Source organism: Rattus norvegicus, chromosome 10 (genome assembly GCF_036323735.1).
Source record: "Rattus norvegicus strain BN/NHsdMcwi chromosome 10, GRCr8, whole genome shotgun sequence".
Lineage (NCBI taxonomy): Eukaryota > Metazoa > Chordata > Mammalia > Rodentia > Muridae > Rattus > Rattus norvegicus.
Window position 1 is genome coordinate 56226340 of NC_086028.1, and position 11976 is coordinate 56238315.

Here is an 11976-nt window from a genome sequence, read left to right on the forward strand (position 1 = left end):
TTTGCTGATCAATAAACAAAAGTATTTATTCAGCACCCATGTGCCAAGCACAGTGCTAGGCACTGTGGTGGATACAAAAATTAAGACATAGTCCCTGCCCTTAAGGAGCTTACATTCTCATGAGGGAAACAAAACTAACATACATGTAGCAGCTAAGAACAGTACAAGACAATATATGATTTGGTATAAGAATTTTAGTACAGATTTGAAGCTTCGTAAGGATTTAAAGAAGACAGTGAAGTAGACCTTAGTTTTAAGATTTTAGTGTCAGGGTCTTGAAAGACTGAAGAAACTTAAATTGACGTCCCTGCTAGGGAGAAGTAGGAGAAGGGCTCAGAGAAAGACACAAAATATGCATTTGATAAGGGCTAAGAAATGACTGCAGACTTCGGAGCAGAGTGGCTCAACGATACAAGCAAGGTTCAAGAGCTTTAATGCAAACTCAAAATACTTAAGTAGCTTAGTCATCCTGAAGAGGATGGAAGGGCAAAATCTTAGCTAACACAGATAGAACTCACCTGTGAAAGGAAAATATAGCCACAAAATAAAATAGTGGCCGAAGGCATGACAACTCTAGGAAGCATGTTACACAACATGCCAATAGCTCCAATGTGTTTCCTAATTCCCAGAGGACCCTAGTGACAGTGTTATGGTTCCATTTCAAGATCCAGGATGTGGACACTTTGCCTCACGCAAGTACAAAAGAAATATAAAAGACGGGAGGACACGGAATGGCAGAGAAAGAAGTGGAAAAAACAAGTAAAAATTCATAGTGAAAAAAACACACCGAAGTATATAAAATCTATCTCCTATGGAGACGCAATTGGCATGTCCATTCATTTTCAAATGAACATATACTGTATTCCTGTAACAACGAAACAAAACGCCCTATGCTTTTGGTGTGCTTTTCGGTTATTTCTGGTACAGTCAATCTAGGAAATGGTTCAAACTATATTCATGTAAGTTTCAGTGGTCACAGAATCCCATAATCTGACCTCACTTTTCTGTTAACTCACATCACAAAAAGAAAGTTTGTTTTGGAAGAATCAGAATCAAGAGGTTTGTTGGGGAAGTGAGGACTTTTCCTCATGTCCCAGTGAGCACAGGGATCCTGTCAAACAACCCAGGGCCAGAGATGTGCCAAACTACTGAGAGGCCAAGAGACTGAGATCTGCACTGCCAGGAGACGGTGTGGCACACAGCATGGCATTTTGCCACCAGGAATTCACATCCTAAAAATCAGAGACCGCTTTAGGCTATACATCCAAAATACATTTTCCATTTTTCAGTCATTAATATGTACAGGTATTCACTGTTTAAAATGTTTAAAAAGCTGGTGAAGAGATGTTAGAATTAAAAATCGGTCACAATTACTCCATTAATTAGCTACATCTAAAATTAACTAAGGGAAAATAAATAAAACCTCAAAGAAACCCATTTCTGGCTTAAAAGCAAGCAATAATAATAAAAATAAATTCCTAAAAGTTACTGATAAAGCTTTCTTGAACAAAAAAAATGATAATCAAACTTAAGAATCCCATAAGGATCATACAATCTAGGATTGTCATTACGCTTTAAAGATTTTTAAGCAAGACAAAAGCAGTCCCATTGGCCCCGTCCCATGAATTTACAATGGTCTTCAGCTCTTTACTAGGACACAAGCCACACTTGTTCCACTCCTTGTCAGATTCCACTTAGTCATTAAAATACGTTCCGCTTCAACTCTATCTGGAACTTTCCACCTCAAATGTTTACTGTAGCTCACTTAGCCTATGTCAACCCTTGAGAAAAATCTCATCTGAAATGCAACTGAGCCTAAATAGGAGGCTCCAGTCTGGGGCGTCCTGTGCCTCTTTGATGTTCATGAAACACACTCTCTTAATCATCTTTCTGAGTTCTGACAGAGCAGCACGCATGTAAAGCTCTTGAGTCGGACGAGATGAACCATCTTTGACAAGTATTCACTGAACCATCAGTGTGGCTGTTTCCAAAGACCCTGATTTCTACTGGACTGGGAAGGTGAACCAGGCACTTGGGCCTGGAAAGGTTTTGAGCTTTTCCTGAAATGAATGACAAGAGGACTGCATGCCCAACTGCTGCCCACTCTTACTCCTGTGCTTTGACAAAGGGTGGCCACTGCTAATCTGGGTATTTCTTAGTAGAGACTCCAGCTCAAAGAGATGTCACAGTTGTTTTTGTTTACAGCTGGCTTCTCTATAGTCAGATTCCCTGGCTACAAGAAATCACCTGCCCTTCTCCCTCCTTCTGTGGTCTAAACTTGAAGCTTCATAGTTTTCAGATGGAGAACTATCTGAATGGCAGAAACCAATCTTCTTCCCACTGAGGCTAGCACTCTGAACTAGAACTAGTCAGATGTACATAACAGCTGTGCATTTCCAATCTTGAAATGAAATCCAGTTGAAAGCCGTGGAGACGTGAGGGCAGGCACGGAAACTGCTGTGTTCAAACATACGCAGGAGAGCTAGAACACATTAAAAGATCACACGAAAGCTTAAATACAGTGTGAGAGAGATGGAATTCAGTTTTATTTTGTCCTCTCTGTAACTTCCATTTACACCACGGCCTTGTCTATCAAAGAGGAGGAGGAAAACCTTGCCTTATGCCACCAAGCTCAAGTACCCACGTACTTGTTAGAGACACCAGGCAGGGTATCTGTTTCTCCAGTTTTTGGCTCCAAGAGGTTATACTTTTAGTACCAGCATAGTGAGGAACCCCTGGCAAACTGCTGGAAATGTCTTCTGTGTTAGTCAGTGTACCATCCCGTAAAGTGCTTCTGGAGTTAAAAATATGTCAAGCTGTCAAAACTGTCGACGCTTTTGCAACAAGGGATAAAAGATCCCAATGGACATTTCACTGAGTCTTTCTCAGATGGGTCTCGTAATTGGCACAGCTGCTTTACCCTCCAAGGCGCTGGCCCTCACCCCAGGCGAAGCCTCCTGGCCGCTCTTCAGGTAGTGGGTTGTAATTGGGATCCTCATCTGGTGTATCAAAAATAGTCCTCCTAAAACACAGAGACCATTTAGTGCCAGAGCCACCTTAGATTGGAAGTGCTATAGAGCAGTACCCACAGGGCTTCCACAAACAGGTAAGTATCGTCTCTGCCTGCCACTAAGAGGTATCATCCCTTGACGGCTCTATACTTACTTACATTACATTAATATTTACCTCTCACACTAATTTTTACTATGGAAATGCTGATGATGTACCTGGAAGAGTCAACTTCACAGTCACATAAAAAGAATGGTAGTTGCTGGATGACAGAAATAGGGAGTTATTGAACGGGTAGTTTTAGGATTACAAGATAAAAACCTAAGGACAGTGGCCATAGTAGCACAACACATATACCACCACCGAACTGCTCATTTCAGTGGCTAGGATGCTGAGTTCCATGTCGGAATGTGTGGACTCAGTTACAGGGACATTTATCACTCCAATTACAGAAGGAAAAGCAGTAACTGATGGTGATGTCCATGATTAAGGGAGTAAAATAATTATGTCAAATATGAATCACAGACTATCATGCAGGCACTAAAATTCTGTAGGTCATTTATAGTGGAAAGGTAATTTTCTTTCCTTTTCTTCTTTTCCGAGACAGCATTTCTCTGTACAGCCCTGGCTGTCCTGGAACTGGATCTACAAAGCAGACTGGTATCAAACTCAGAAATCCAGCTGCCCTGCCTCCCGAGCTCTGGAATTAAAGGTGTGTACCAGTACCCGGCTATGCAAAGTAATTATTGCACATTAAGAAAGGACATTTTAAGAAAATGTATACACAGGCGCTAAAGAGATGGCTCACCAACAAAGCCCTTACTACTCTTGGAGAGGACCCAGGTTCGGTTTCCAGCACCCACATCCGCGGATCACAACCACATGTAACTCTGGTTTCAGGGGATACATTGTCCTCTGGCTTTTGTAAGCATATGCATCATGCATACTGTGCATATAAAAATGCAGGCACACAGCGCTACAAACACATTTATGAAATTAAAATTTTTAAAAAGTCAAAATCATATACTATTAAAAACAGTGTATACAATTACCCAATCCCAAGTGGTCAGCCCCAAACACAGCTGCTTACAAGCAGCACCAGATGGACTAAATAGGCAAATAGCTTTGGGGTATGTCTGTATAGTAATTAAAGAGGAGGTCATGACCTGAAGAGTCACAGAAGGAGTTGAGGGGAAGAAAGGTAGAAGTAGAGATGATGCAGAAACAGTAACCATGTAGGAAATTGCCAAAAATGTATCTAGAGTGAAAGATGCAAGGCTGCTTATCAAAACCAGTCCAGGGGAACTGCTATGTATAAGTGGAATTACCAAAGACTTACTTCCTTCTGGTTTTTTGTTTGTTTGTTTGTTTGTTTTGTTTTTGATGATGTTATTGTTAATTAAAAAAGTTTTTCCCCCAATATGGCCTCTTGGAATGTTACCAAGGTTGGCATCAAACTTTGAATTCGTCTGCCTCAGCCTTCAGAGTAGATGGGCAACAGACCTATACCATACCTCAGCACCTCGCCAGCTCCTTCTTCTTTCTAAAATTTACTTATTTTCCATTTTATTTCCTTTTTAAGGTTTATTTATTTGTGTATTTTATGTATACAGGTATTTTGTCTGCATGTACATCTGTACACGAAAAGAGGGTATCAAACCCATGGGACTACATTTATGGACTACATTTATGTTAGCAGCCAGTGGTTGCTAGGAATTGAACCTGGGTCTCCTGGAGGAGCAGCTGGTTCTGTTACCACTGAACCATGTTCATCTTTTTCACTTAACCATTCTACAACAGAGAACTTATAGCAAATCATAACCCCTCAATAGAACCCCTTTCATATAATAGTTCCCAAGAACACAAAATTCTAGAGCAGAAAAGGGTCTTATGAATCAAAACTGTAGCTCTAGAAACTGAAGTATACAAATGCAGAGATGTACTCAAGTCACGCTGCTTGCTGGTGGACAAGCCAGTGTAGCTTCAGGTCAAAGCCTTTTCCATTCTGTTCCCTGTGTCTCCCCACTGCCTGCTTTTCTGGTCATGAGCTTGTCCTCTGGACTGTGCGCTCATTCTGCTCTTCGTGTCTCTCTACTTGGACAGCAGCTTTCGCAAAGCCTGCAGGCTCCTCTCCGGGACACGAGTCCTAGTGCTCATCAGGACAGTAACCGCAAAGTCACTCCATGATGTCAAGAGCTGAGTAATCACAACCAAGGCCCAATCTGTTCCTGGCCAATCCAGAAGCTCCCCATTGCAGACATATTGCTCAATCTGCAAACACTTACTCATGTGAACCAGGTATCGAGGAAGCCCAAACTAAACTGCGATCACGGTTTGTCTGCATGAAATGTGAAACATGGAGTTAAATACTCACAAAATAGATGGCGTTTTCAGAATTCTTATTCCACCAGGCTGATTGGGAAATATATCTTCCAAGAAAAAATATATATGCCCAACTGCAATACCTATAATCAACCAGAAATAAAGGATAAAAAGGAAGATTAAAATTTTAAGTTTAAGTTTCCTATTATCACATAATTATTTAGAATAATTATTTAAAGTAAATCAATGAGTTAATATCTTTTAGCTATAATTATTAAATAATCATGTAATAGCTATATATGAAAACTAAACAGAATAAACATGAACAACATGATGGTGAGTACATTATCAAGGAAAATAGTAGAAAAAGTAGCGGTGAGACACTTACCCAAAAGGTCCACTATAATCGAGTTCCCCAGCAACAAGGAGAACCCCATGAGCACCCAGGGCAGAAAGGGGGCCTGGAAGTTTAGAAGACCAAAGAAGTTCATGCGGACATATGGGTTCCGTCGGCTCCACACGTAGACCAGCATTATTGTAAAGGCCTGGCCTAAAAAAACTAAGCTCACAAACAAACCAAAAAGCTAGCAATGGCATTAAGGAAAATGTCAGCATGAAAGCATCCTAGGGAAGGCTAATGAAAGAGCCAAAGGTTGCCCTTCAATTAAGATCTGAGTCAGGAAAGCCGAGTAGTGACATTTTTAAACTAAAAGAAGAAAAGCCTGAAATTAATTGCCCAAGGCATGTAGGCAGAAACCGGCTTGGGCTGAATTATCTGAACTATACCTAACTACAAACTAAAATTCTGCTTTTTAAAAAAATTCACCTATTTTATGTATGTCAGTGTTCTGTCTTCAGACACACCAGAAGAGGGCACCAGATCACAGATGGTCGTGAGCCACCATGTGGTTGCTGGGAATTGAACTCAGGACCTCTGGGAGATGTTAGCCAGTGTGCCTAACTACCTCTCCAGCCCTAAAATTCTGTTTTGGTGATGCTCTTCCCTTTGACAGTACAGAGCCGCTCATTCACCACTAACACCTGAGGTGTGCAGGCTGGAACAAAGCCTAAGGCAAGCCACACCTAAGTCTGATGAGCAGAACAAATTCTCTTTTTAAAAACATTTGTATCAGTCTTGACGGTGACTTAATACACGTCTTCTTACCAACCTAGTTGAAAAGTGAAGTCAGCGGTGAAGTTACTGAGATGCTTCAAGATGACCACCTGAGTTGAAACTTCTTACCCAGCAGAGGCTCCTGTCCAACCTCTGGGCTTGCAAGCTGTCCAGGGGGCTAGGAAATGAATAGTAGCTCCTGAGGCTACCATCTTGACATCTCTGTTTGTCTGTTTGTTCAAAATACCTAGTGAATCATGGGAGACAGATGAGAAGCTTGAGGGACAGACAGTCTGTTCTTTAATATTGTCCTATATGCTATTTGTTGAAGGATACAGTCATTAAAAATCCACCAAAAAGGAACATAAATACAAAGTCTGCTGTCCGACCTCGGAAGGAGCCTTCTTCTAGCATTCGACAATAACGATATCTTAAGTTTCAAGTTAAGAAAATATTAGGCATACACATATGAAGAAGATAAAATGTCACAAACCACTGAAACATATTTGGGGTTTATACAATCTGTAAACAGTCAAGCTGCATTTCTCTAAGAATGTCTGAAGGGTAATATGATTTTTTTTTACTCCCTATCAATCATTTTAGGCAATGTCAAAACTAGCACCATGTTTTCCAAAGCCTGACACTGGCTGGAATGCTAATTCAAATACTGCCATGAACACGGTTCCAATAACCCTTACATCCCTTCCAACTCAGTGTTGTCTTTCCCATGCTCAACTACTTGTTAATTTGCACCATATTTGGCTTGCAAATTTAGAAGAAATCCCTGCAAAGAAGCCTTGTGTGATAACTACTTCTAGGCTGGCAGGCTAAGCATCTCTATTTCCTAGTCAATAAAAACTATAATGAAAAACCTTTCATTAGAAACTTATCATTCTGATATTCTATGCAGGAAACACAAGAAGCCATTTTGGGCCGTAAGTCCCATCACCTCTAAAGGCTCTCTGCCTCCCCCAGCTGAGCAGGACTGTCTAGGAGGAATGTCTAGCTCAGCACACCCAATTACCATCTGACTCTTCAACTACCATGGTTCTTCCTGTCTGTAACCAAACCTAAACACGTCAAGCCAGCAGACATTCTGACATTGGCTTTTTAGCCTTACAATCAAAGTCCCCACTCTTAGAAACCCACTCCAAAACCTGGGAAAATCCTGTTGCATTGCCAAGGTTTCAGGCTTTTGGACTACTGTGCCAGCTGGTGCTGATGTTATTTTACAAATATGCCTAAAATAAATCACAATTTATGGACACTAATATCTTTTAACAGTTGGACCCTCCCATATGAACAAGGAGTTACAAACAGTTTCAAAACATTATGATGATCTGATTACAAACTACAGACCCAGAAGCCATAACTAAAATTTTATAAAAAATAAACAAGAGTAATAGTTTCAACTTACTAAGTTTTATATGTATACTATATCTATATTATATACATACTATGCGAGCTAAAGTTTTGATGTTGACTCCATTTAATAAAGGATACAGAAAAATCATGTTAAACAAAAAATTGAATCCAACTGGACCAAAAAATAAGAAATTGGTGATTAGCCTCCAGATCTGCAGAAGGGGTCAGGTGGGGGGAATCAAGAGAAAGACACATTAAATAAAATACACGACCAAGAAACATTTCTATACTGAGATAAAAACAACATGACTCTGAGGCTCCAAAGTCCTAGGTGGGGCACATTCAAATGGAGCACCCAATCCAATTCTGGGTTTGTTCCGTGCTACACAAGTTTGTGTGTGTGCACATGTGTGCGCATGTGTGCACATATGTGCGCGCAAGGGACTAATTAAGACTGTAAAATTTATATGGATAGAAAAAGAATTCAAAATCATGATTATCTCCTATTAAACAACACAAAAATCCACACGATGTCCCTGAGTAAAAGCTAGGGTAGTGTACAAAACAGAGTGCTTTTATATGTGTAGTCACCATAATCTAAATGAGGAGTTTATAGGTACTAAAAATTTCAGGGATTCAGTATGTAAAGCTGCCAAGAAAAGTTTCTGCGTTAGCCACACACAACATTCTGATAGAAAAATCCTAGGGTAAACGGCCAGGTTCTGGTTTGAAGTCAACTTCCTTACAAGACAGAATTCATGCTCTAAGAGACAAGGAAAGATGCAGGGCAGTCTCACCCACTCAGCATACAACTACTCACAAAGGGTTACATAATTTACTGTCATATGTGGGATAAGCAAGAAAGCTGGTGTGGCCATCCTCATTTGACAATTAAGGGATTTTAAAACTTATGGCTTGCCCAAGGACAAACAGATAGGTGGAGACTGTGAAAGCAAATCCAGAACTCCTAATCCCAAACTTAATGCAAGAATTTAACCTCGGCTAGGGATGGTTGCTCATGTCTATAATCCTAGCACTATGGAGTCCAGGCAGGAAGACCACAGAATTGTTAAGGTCAAGAGTTGTCCAGGCTACATAACAGACCCTGTCTTTAAAAAAGAAAAAAAGCACAGTGATGGACTCCAAGGAGGCTGAGGCAGGAGGATACCATGAGGGTCATGCCAGCCACAACTACAAGATAAACTATCTCAAAAAATAGACAAAACAAACACACACACACACACACACACACACACACACACACACACACACACACACACAAACCAAAAACAAAACAAAACAAAACAAAACCCAAAAACCAAAAAACAAACCAAAAAAACGAAGAACCTCGGCCATTAAGCCAAACAAACCAGAAGGAAGCAATCTTAGCAAAGGTCACAGACATCTCGACTTGGCAAAGTCAAGGTATCAGAGGACTGACTGCTTCATACACCCTTAAGCCCTTGGTCACTGGTAATTTACTTGTGATAATTAATACTGACAGATCTAGTCACTCAAGACAAACTCTGGGTTTGTCTGTGAGGGAGTTTCTAGATTCAGTCACCCAAGGTGGGAAGGACATTAATGAGCACCATTCCACAGTCTAGGGTCCTAGGACAACTAAGTAGGGGAAAGTGAATTGAGCACCCGTACTCCTCCGCAAGGGGACCAACTGCCTGAAGCTCTGGATGTCACAATTTCCCAACCACAATGGACTTTACCAACAAACTGTTAGCCAAAACAAACTCTTTCTTTCTTAGGTTGCTTTGTCAGGAATTCTGTCACAGCGGAGTGAAAAGGAGCCAGCACTCTATTCACATGCAAACAACTCAGAGTTTATAGCACTCTCACGCTAGTGAGGGCACTGTACAGGGAAGAAGCTGTCTCTGAGGGTAGATAAAAGCAGAGGTTTGGAAGGCAAGCTGGAGTTCTCTGGGTTCAAAGGCAGTGTGACACATCTGGGACAGGGAAAAGCATCAATAAGGACCATTGAGGTCTTGCCTCCATATCACCTAGAGTGTGAATGACCATCCTGCCATGGAAACACACTTCTCTTCAGCATTTTAATCACTGGAAAAAGACTTCCTCAAACTGTAAAACATACTTCTCTTTAGCATTTTAATCAATGGAAAACGACTTCTTCAAACTGTAATATAGAAAGTCAACATTCTGTTTTAGATAATGGTATAAAATTCGATAGTATAATCTGACTTCTAGAAGACAGACCAGTGATAAAAAACTGAGTTCATGAGCTGGACCTTGAGGAATAACAACAGTGTTAGGTGTGTCTGGGTGGTAAATGGACAAAATAAGGCTATCCTGTCAGACTCTCTCGGCAGCTAGCTCGATAGTCTATTCTCAAATCACATTATTATTACTGCTGTTGTTATTGTTGTTTGTGTGTTGAGACAATTCCTTGATATGTAGTTCAAGGTGGGCTCAGGTTCCTGACTACTGAGATCATAGCCACATTAGTTCTTAACTAGTTGTAGTCAAATATAGAATCTCAACACATCAAAAACACACTAAACAGAGGATAAATTCGAAATTCCCACCCTTAGCATTCTTCTTAACACAGTGCTTCATAGCCCAAGCCTATCTAGCACTTGCCATCCTCCTGCTTACTCTGCCTGTCCCTGGCTCCGCCTCTGGCAATTCTAATTTGGTATAGGATGAGTTTACAAATACCTAGCAGCTCTTAAATGACTCTGGAGTCCAACCAGGTTGTGGAATTCCCTTTTTACATCTCAACAAGACTTGTAATCAGAGATTCCCCCACTGGGTTATTTTTTGAGACTGTATTTGACAGGATTTACTACTTAGTAAACAATGGGAAAAAAAAAGATAGTGAAAATATTATATCATAGTTGCTATAGACCACTTACTTGAAAGTGCTTAAAAATTAATTCAGGATTGAAGTATAACTGAAAAGGTGTGATCAATTCCAACTGCTGAAATGGAAAAAAGAACTTCTTGAAGCAGATCAATCGCAAAACAAAATTCCAACATGAACAACAAAGAATGAGTAGCTCTAATAATTTCTGTCCCTTGGAATAAATTTCTGTCTTGCTTGTGACAGCTGGTAAGAGATTCTTTAGAATTTGCACAACCGTTTTGTATCAACACACGATGTAAGTTTTATGTTGCAATATTTGAGGATGCTACAAGGCAGGCGAGTGGGAATATTTTAGAGACAAGACAACAGCATCTTTTACAAATCTGTGCGTCACGTGGTCACCACCTCAAACAGCTGGGTGAGACAACTCGGGAATAAGAGATTTAAGACCCTGCTACCATTAGGACTAGGTACATGCGGCCAGTTATTTATATCCACAGGCCGTCTTTTGAAAGATGTTTCCAGACAATTCGAGATTTCTATATTCAATATAATAGTCTGTGAACCTAGCGGACCTAACTCCCACTAGTCACCTGGACATAGCTAGACCTCTCAGATACATTTTTGGGTGGGCGGCTCCCGCAGTTCTGATTCACTACAGGTCTGGACTTCATCTGTCTGAAACTGACCTGGCCCCTCAAGAAGGAGCACACCCTTCTCAGGTCACTGGCTTGGCACCCTTGGGAATATCCCAAACCCTAGAGTCAGCTCCGGATGTCTCCACCCACCCCTGGGACCAGACCCACTGGGCTTCTCTGCGGCCCAAACCCGTTTTCTGAAGACGCAGTCATAGCTAGCCTGGAAAAAAGAGGATGTGGCGCCACAGCTGCTCACCACGGCCGCAGTGGTGAGGACGCAGGCGGTAGTGTAGGCGCGGCTGACCGGCGGGATCTGCAGGTACTCCAGCCGGAGACTCTGGTACGCCATCTTTCCCACCGCGCCTGCCCCCCCTTCCCCTTCCGCCAGTATGCCAGGCGGCGGGGCGGACTCAAAACTGGCCTCCAGCCTACCTACTACTGTCCAATCAGCGCTGTGTACTCGGACACCCACCAATCGCTGGCGCCTTGGGGCCGCTCACCCACCAATCAAGAGTTGCGCCTCTGCGTCGGCCCATCCTTACTTCTCCGCCTACCAACGCAGAGAGAAAGTACCAGCTCCTTCCGCCAATCCCTGCCGGCCACAGCTAGCTTTCCCTCCTTGTCTCCTTCCTTTTGCCAATCGCAGTGCCCCTTTCGACCCACGGCTAGCCAATCAGGAGTGCGATCCATCC

At 41.7% G+C, this 11976-nt stretch overlaps 1 protein-coding gene across 3 annotated transcripts; it reads right to left on the reverse strand.

The window, feature by feature from the left end:
- Derl2 (derlin 2) lies at positions 1 to 11699 on the reverse strand. 3 transcript variants are annotated; one of them, NM_001399430.1, is made up of 7 exons: positions 11541 to 11654; positions 10696 to 10761; positions 7949 to 8022; positions 6782 to 6875; positions 5720 to 5915; positions 5384 to 5474; positions 1 to 3022 (listed from the first exon to the last, which is right to left on the reverse strand). In NM_001399430.1, exons 1-7 carry the CDS (start codon positions 11631 to 11633, stop codon positions 2917 to 2919), a joined length of 720 nt encoding a protein of 239 aa, NP_001386359.1. In that variant the 5' UTR covers positions 11634 to 11654; the 3' UTR covers positions 1 to 2916. The 3 variants fall into 3 exon arrangements, with proteins under 3 accessions (NP_001386359.1, XP_038943245.1, XP_063124316.1); XM_039087317.2 differs by having other exon boundaries at positions 2518 to 3022; positions 10696 to 10758; positions 11541 to 11677; XM_063268246.1 differs by lacking the exons at positions 1 to 3022; positions 5720 to 5915; positions 6782 to 6875; positions 7949 to 8022 and having other exon boundaries at positions 5409 to 5474; positions 11541 to 11699.
- Positions 11700 to 11976: the final 277 nt, after the last annotated feature.

Bases quoted from the DNA above. Each gene is read 5' to 3' on its own strand.
- Derl2 (NM_001399430.1), bottom strand. From the start codon at position 11,633: ATGGCGTACCAGAGTCTCCGGCTGGAGTACCTGCAGATCCCGCCGGTC. The intron at 6,876-7,948 runs GTATCCTTTATT...TTGAAACTTAAG, and splicing joins TTGTTTAACATGATTTTTCT to ATATCGTTATTGTCGAATGC. The intron at 5,916-6,781 runs GTATCCTTCAAC...TGCCATTGCTAG, and splicing joins TTGGTGGATTTTTAATGACT to CTTTTTGGTTTGTTTGTGAG.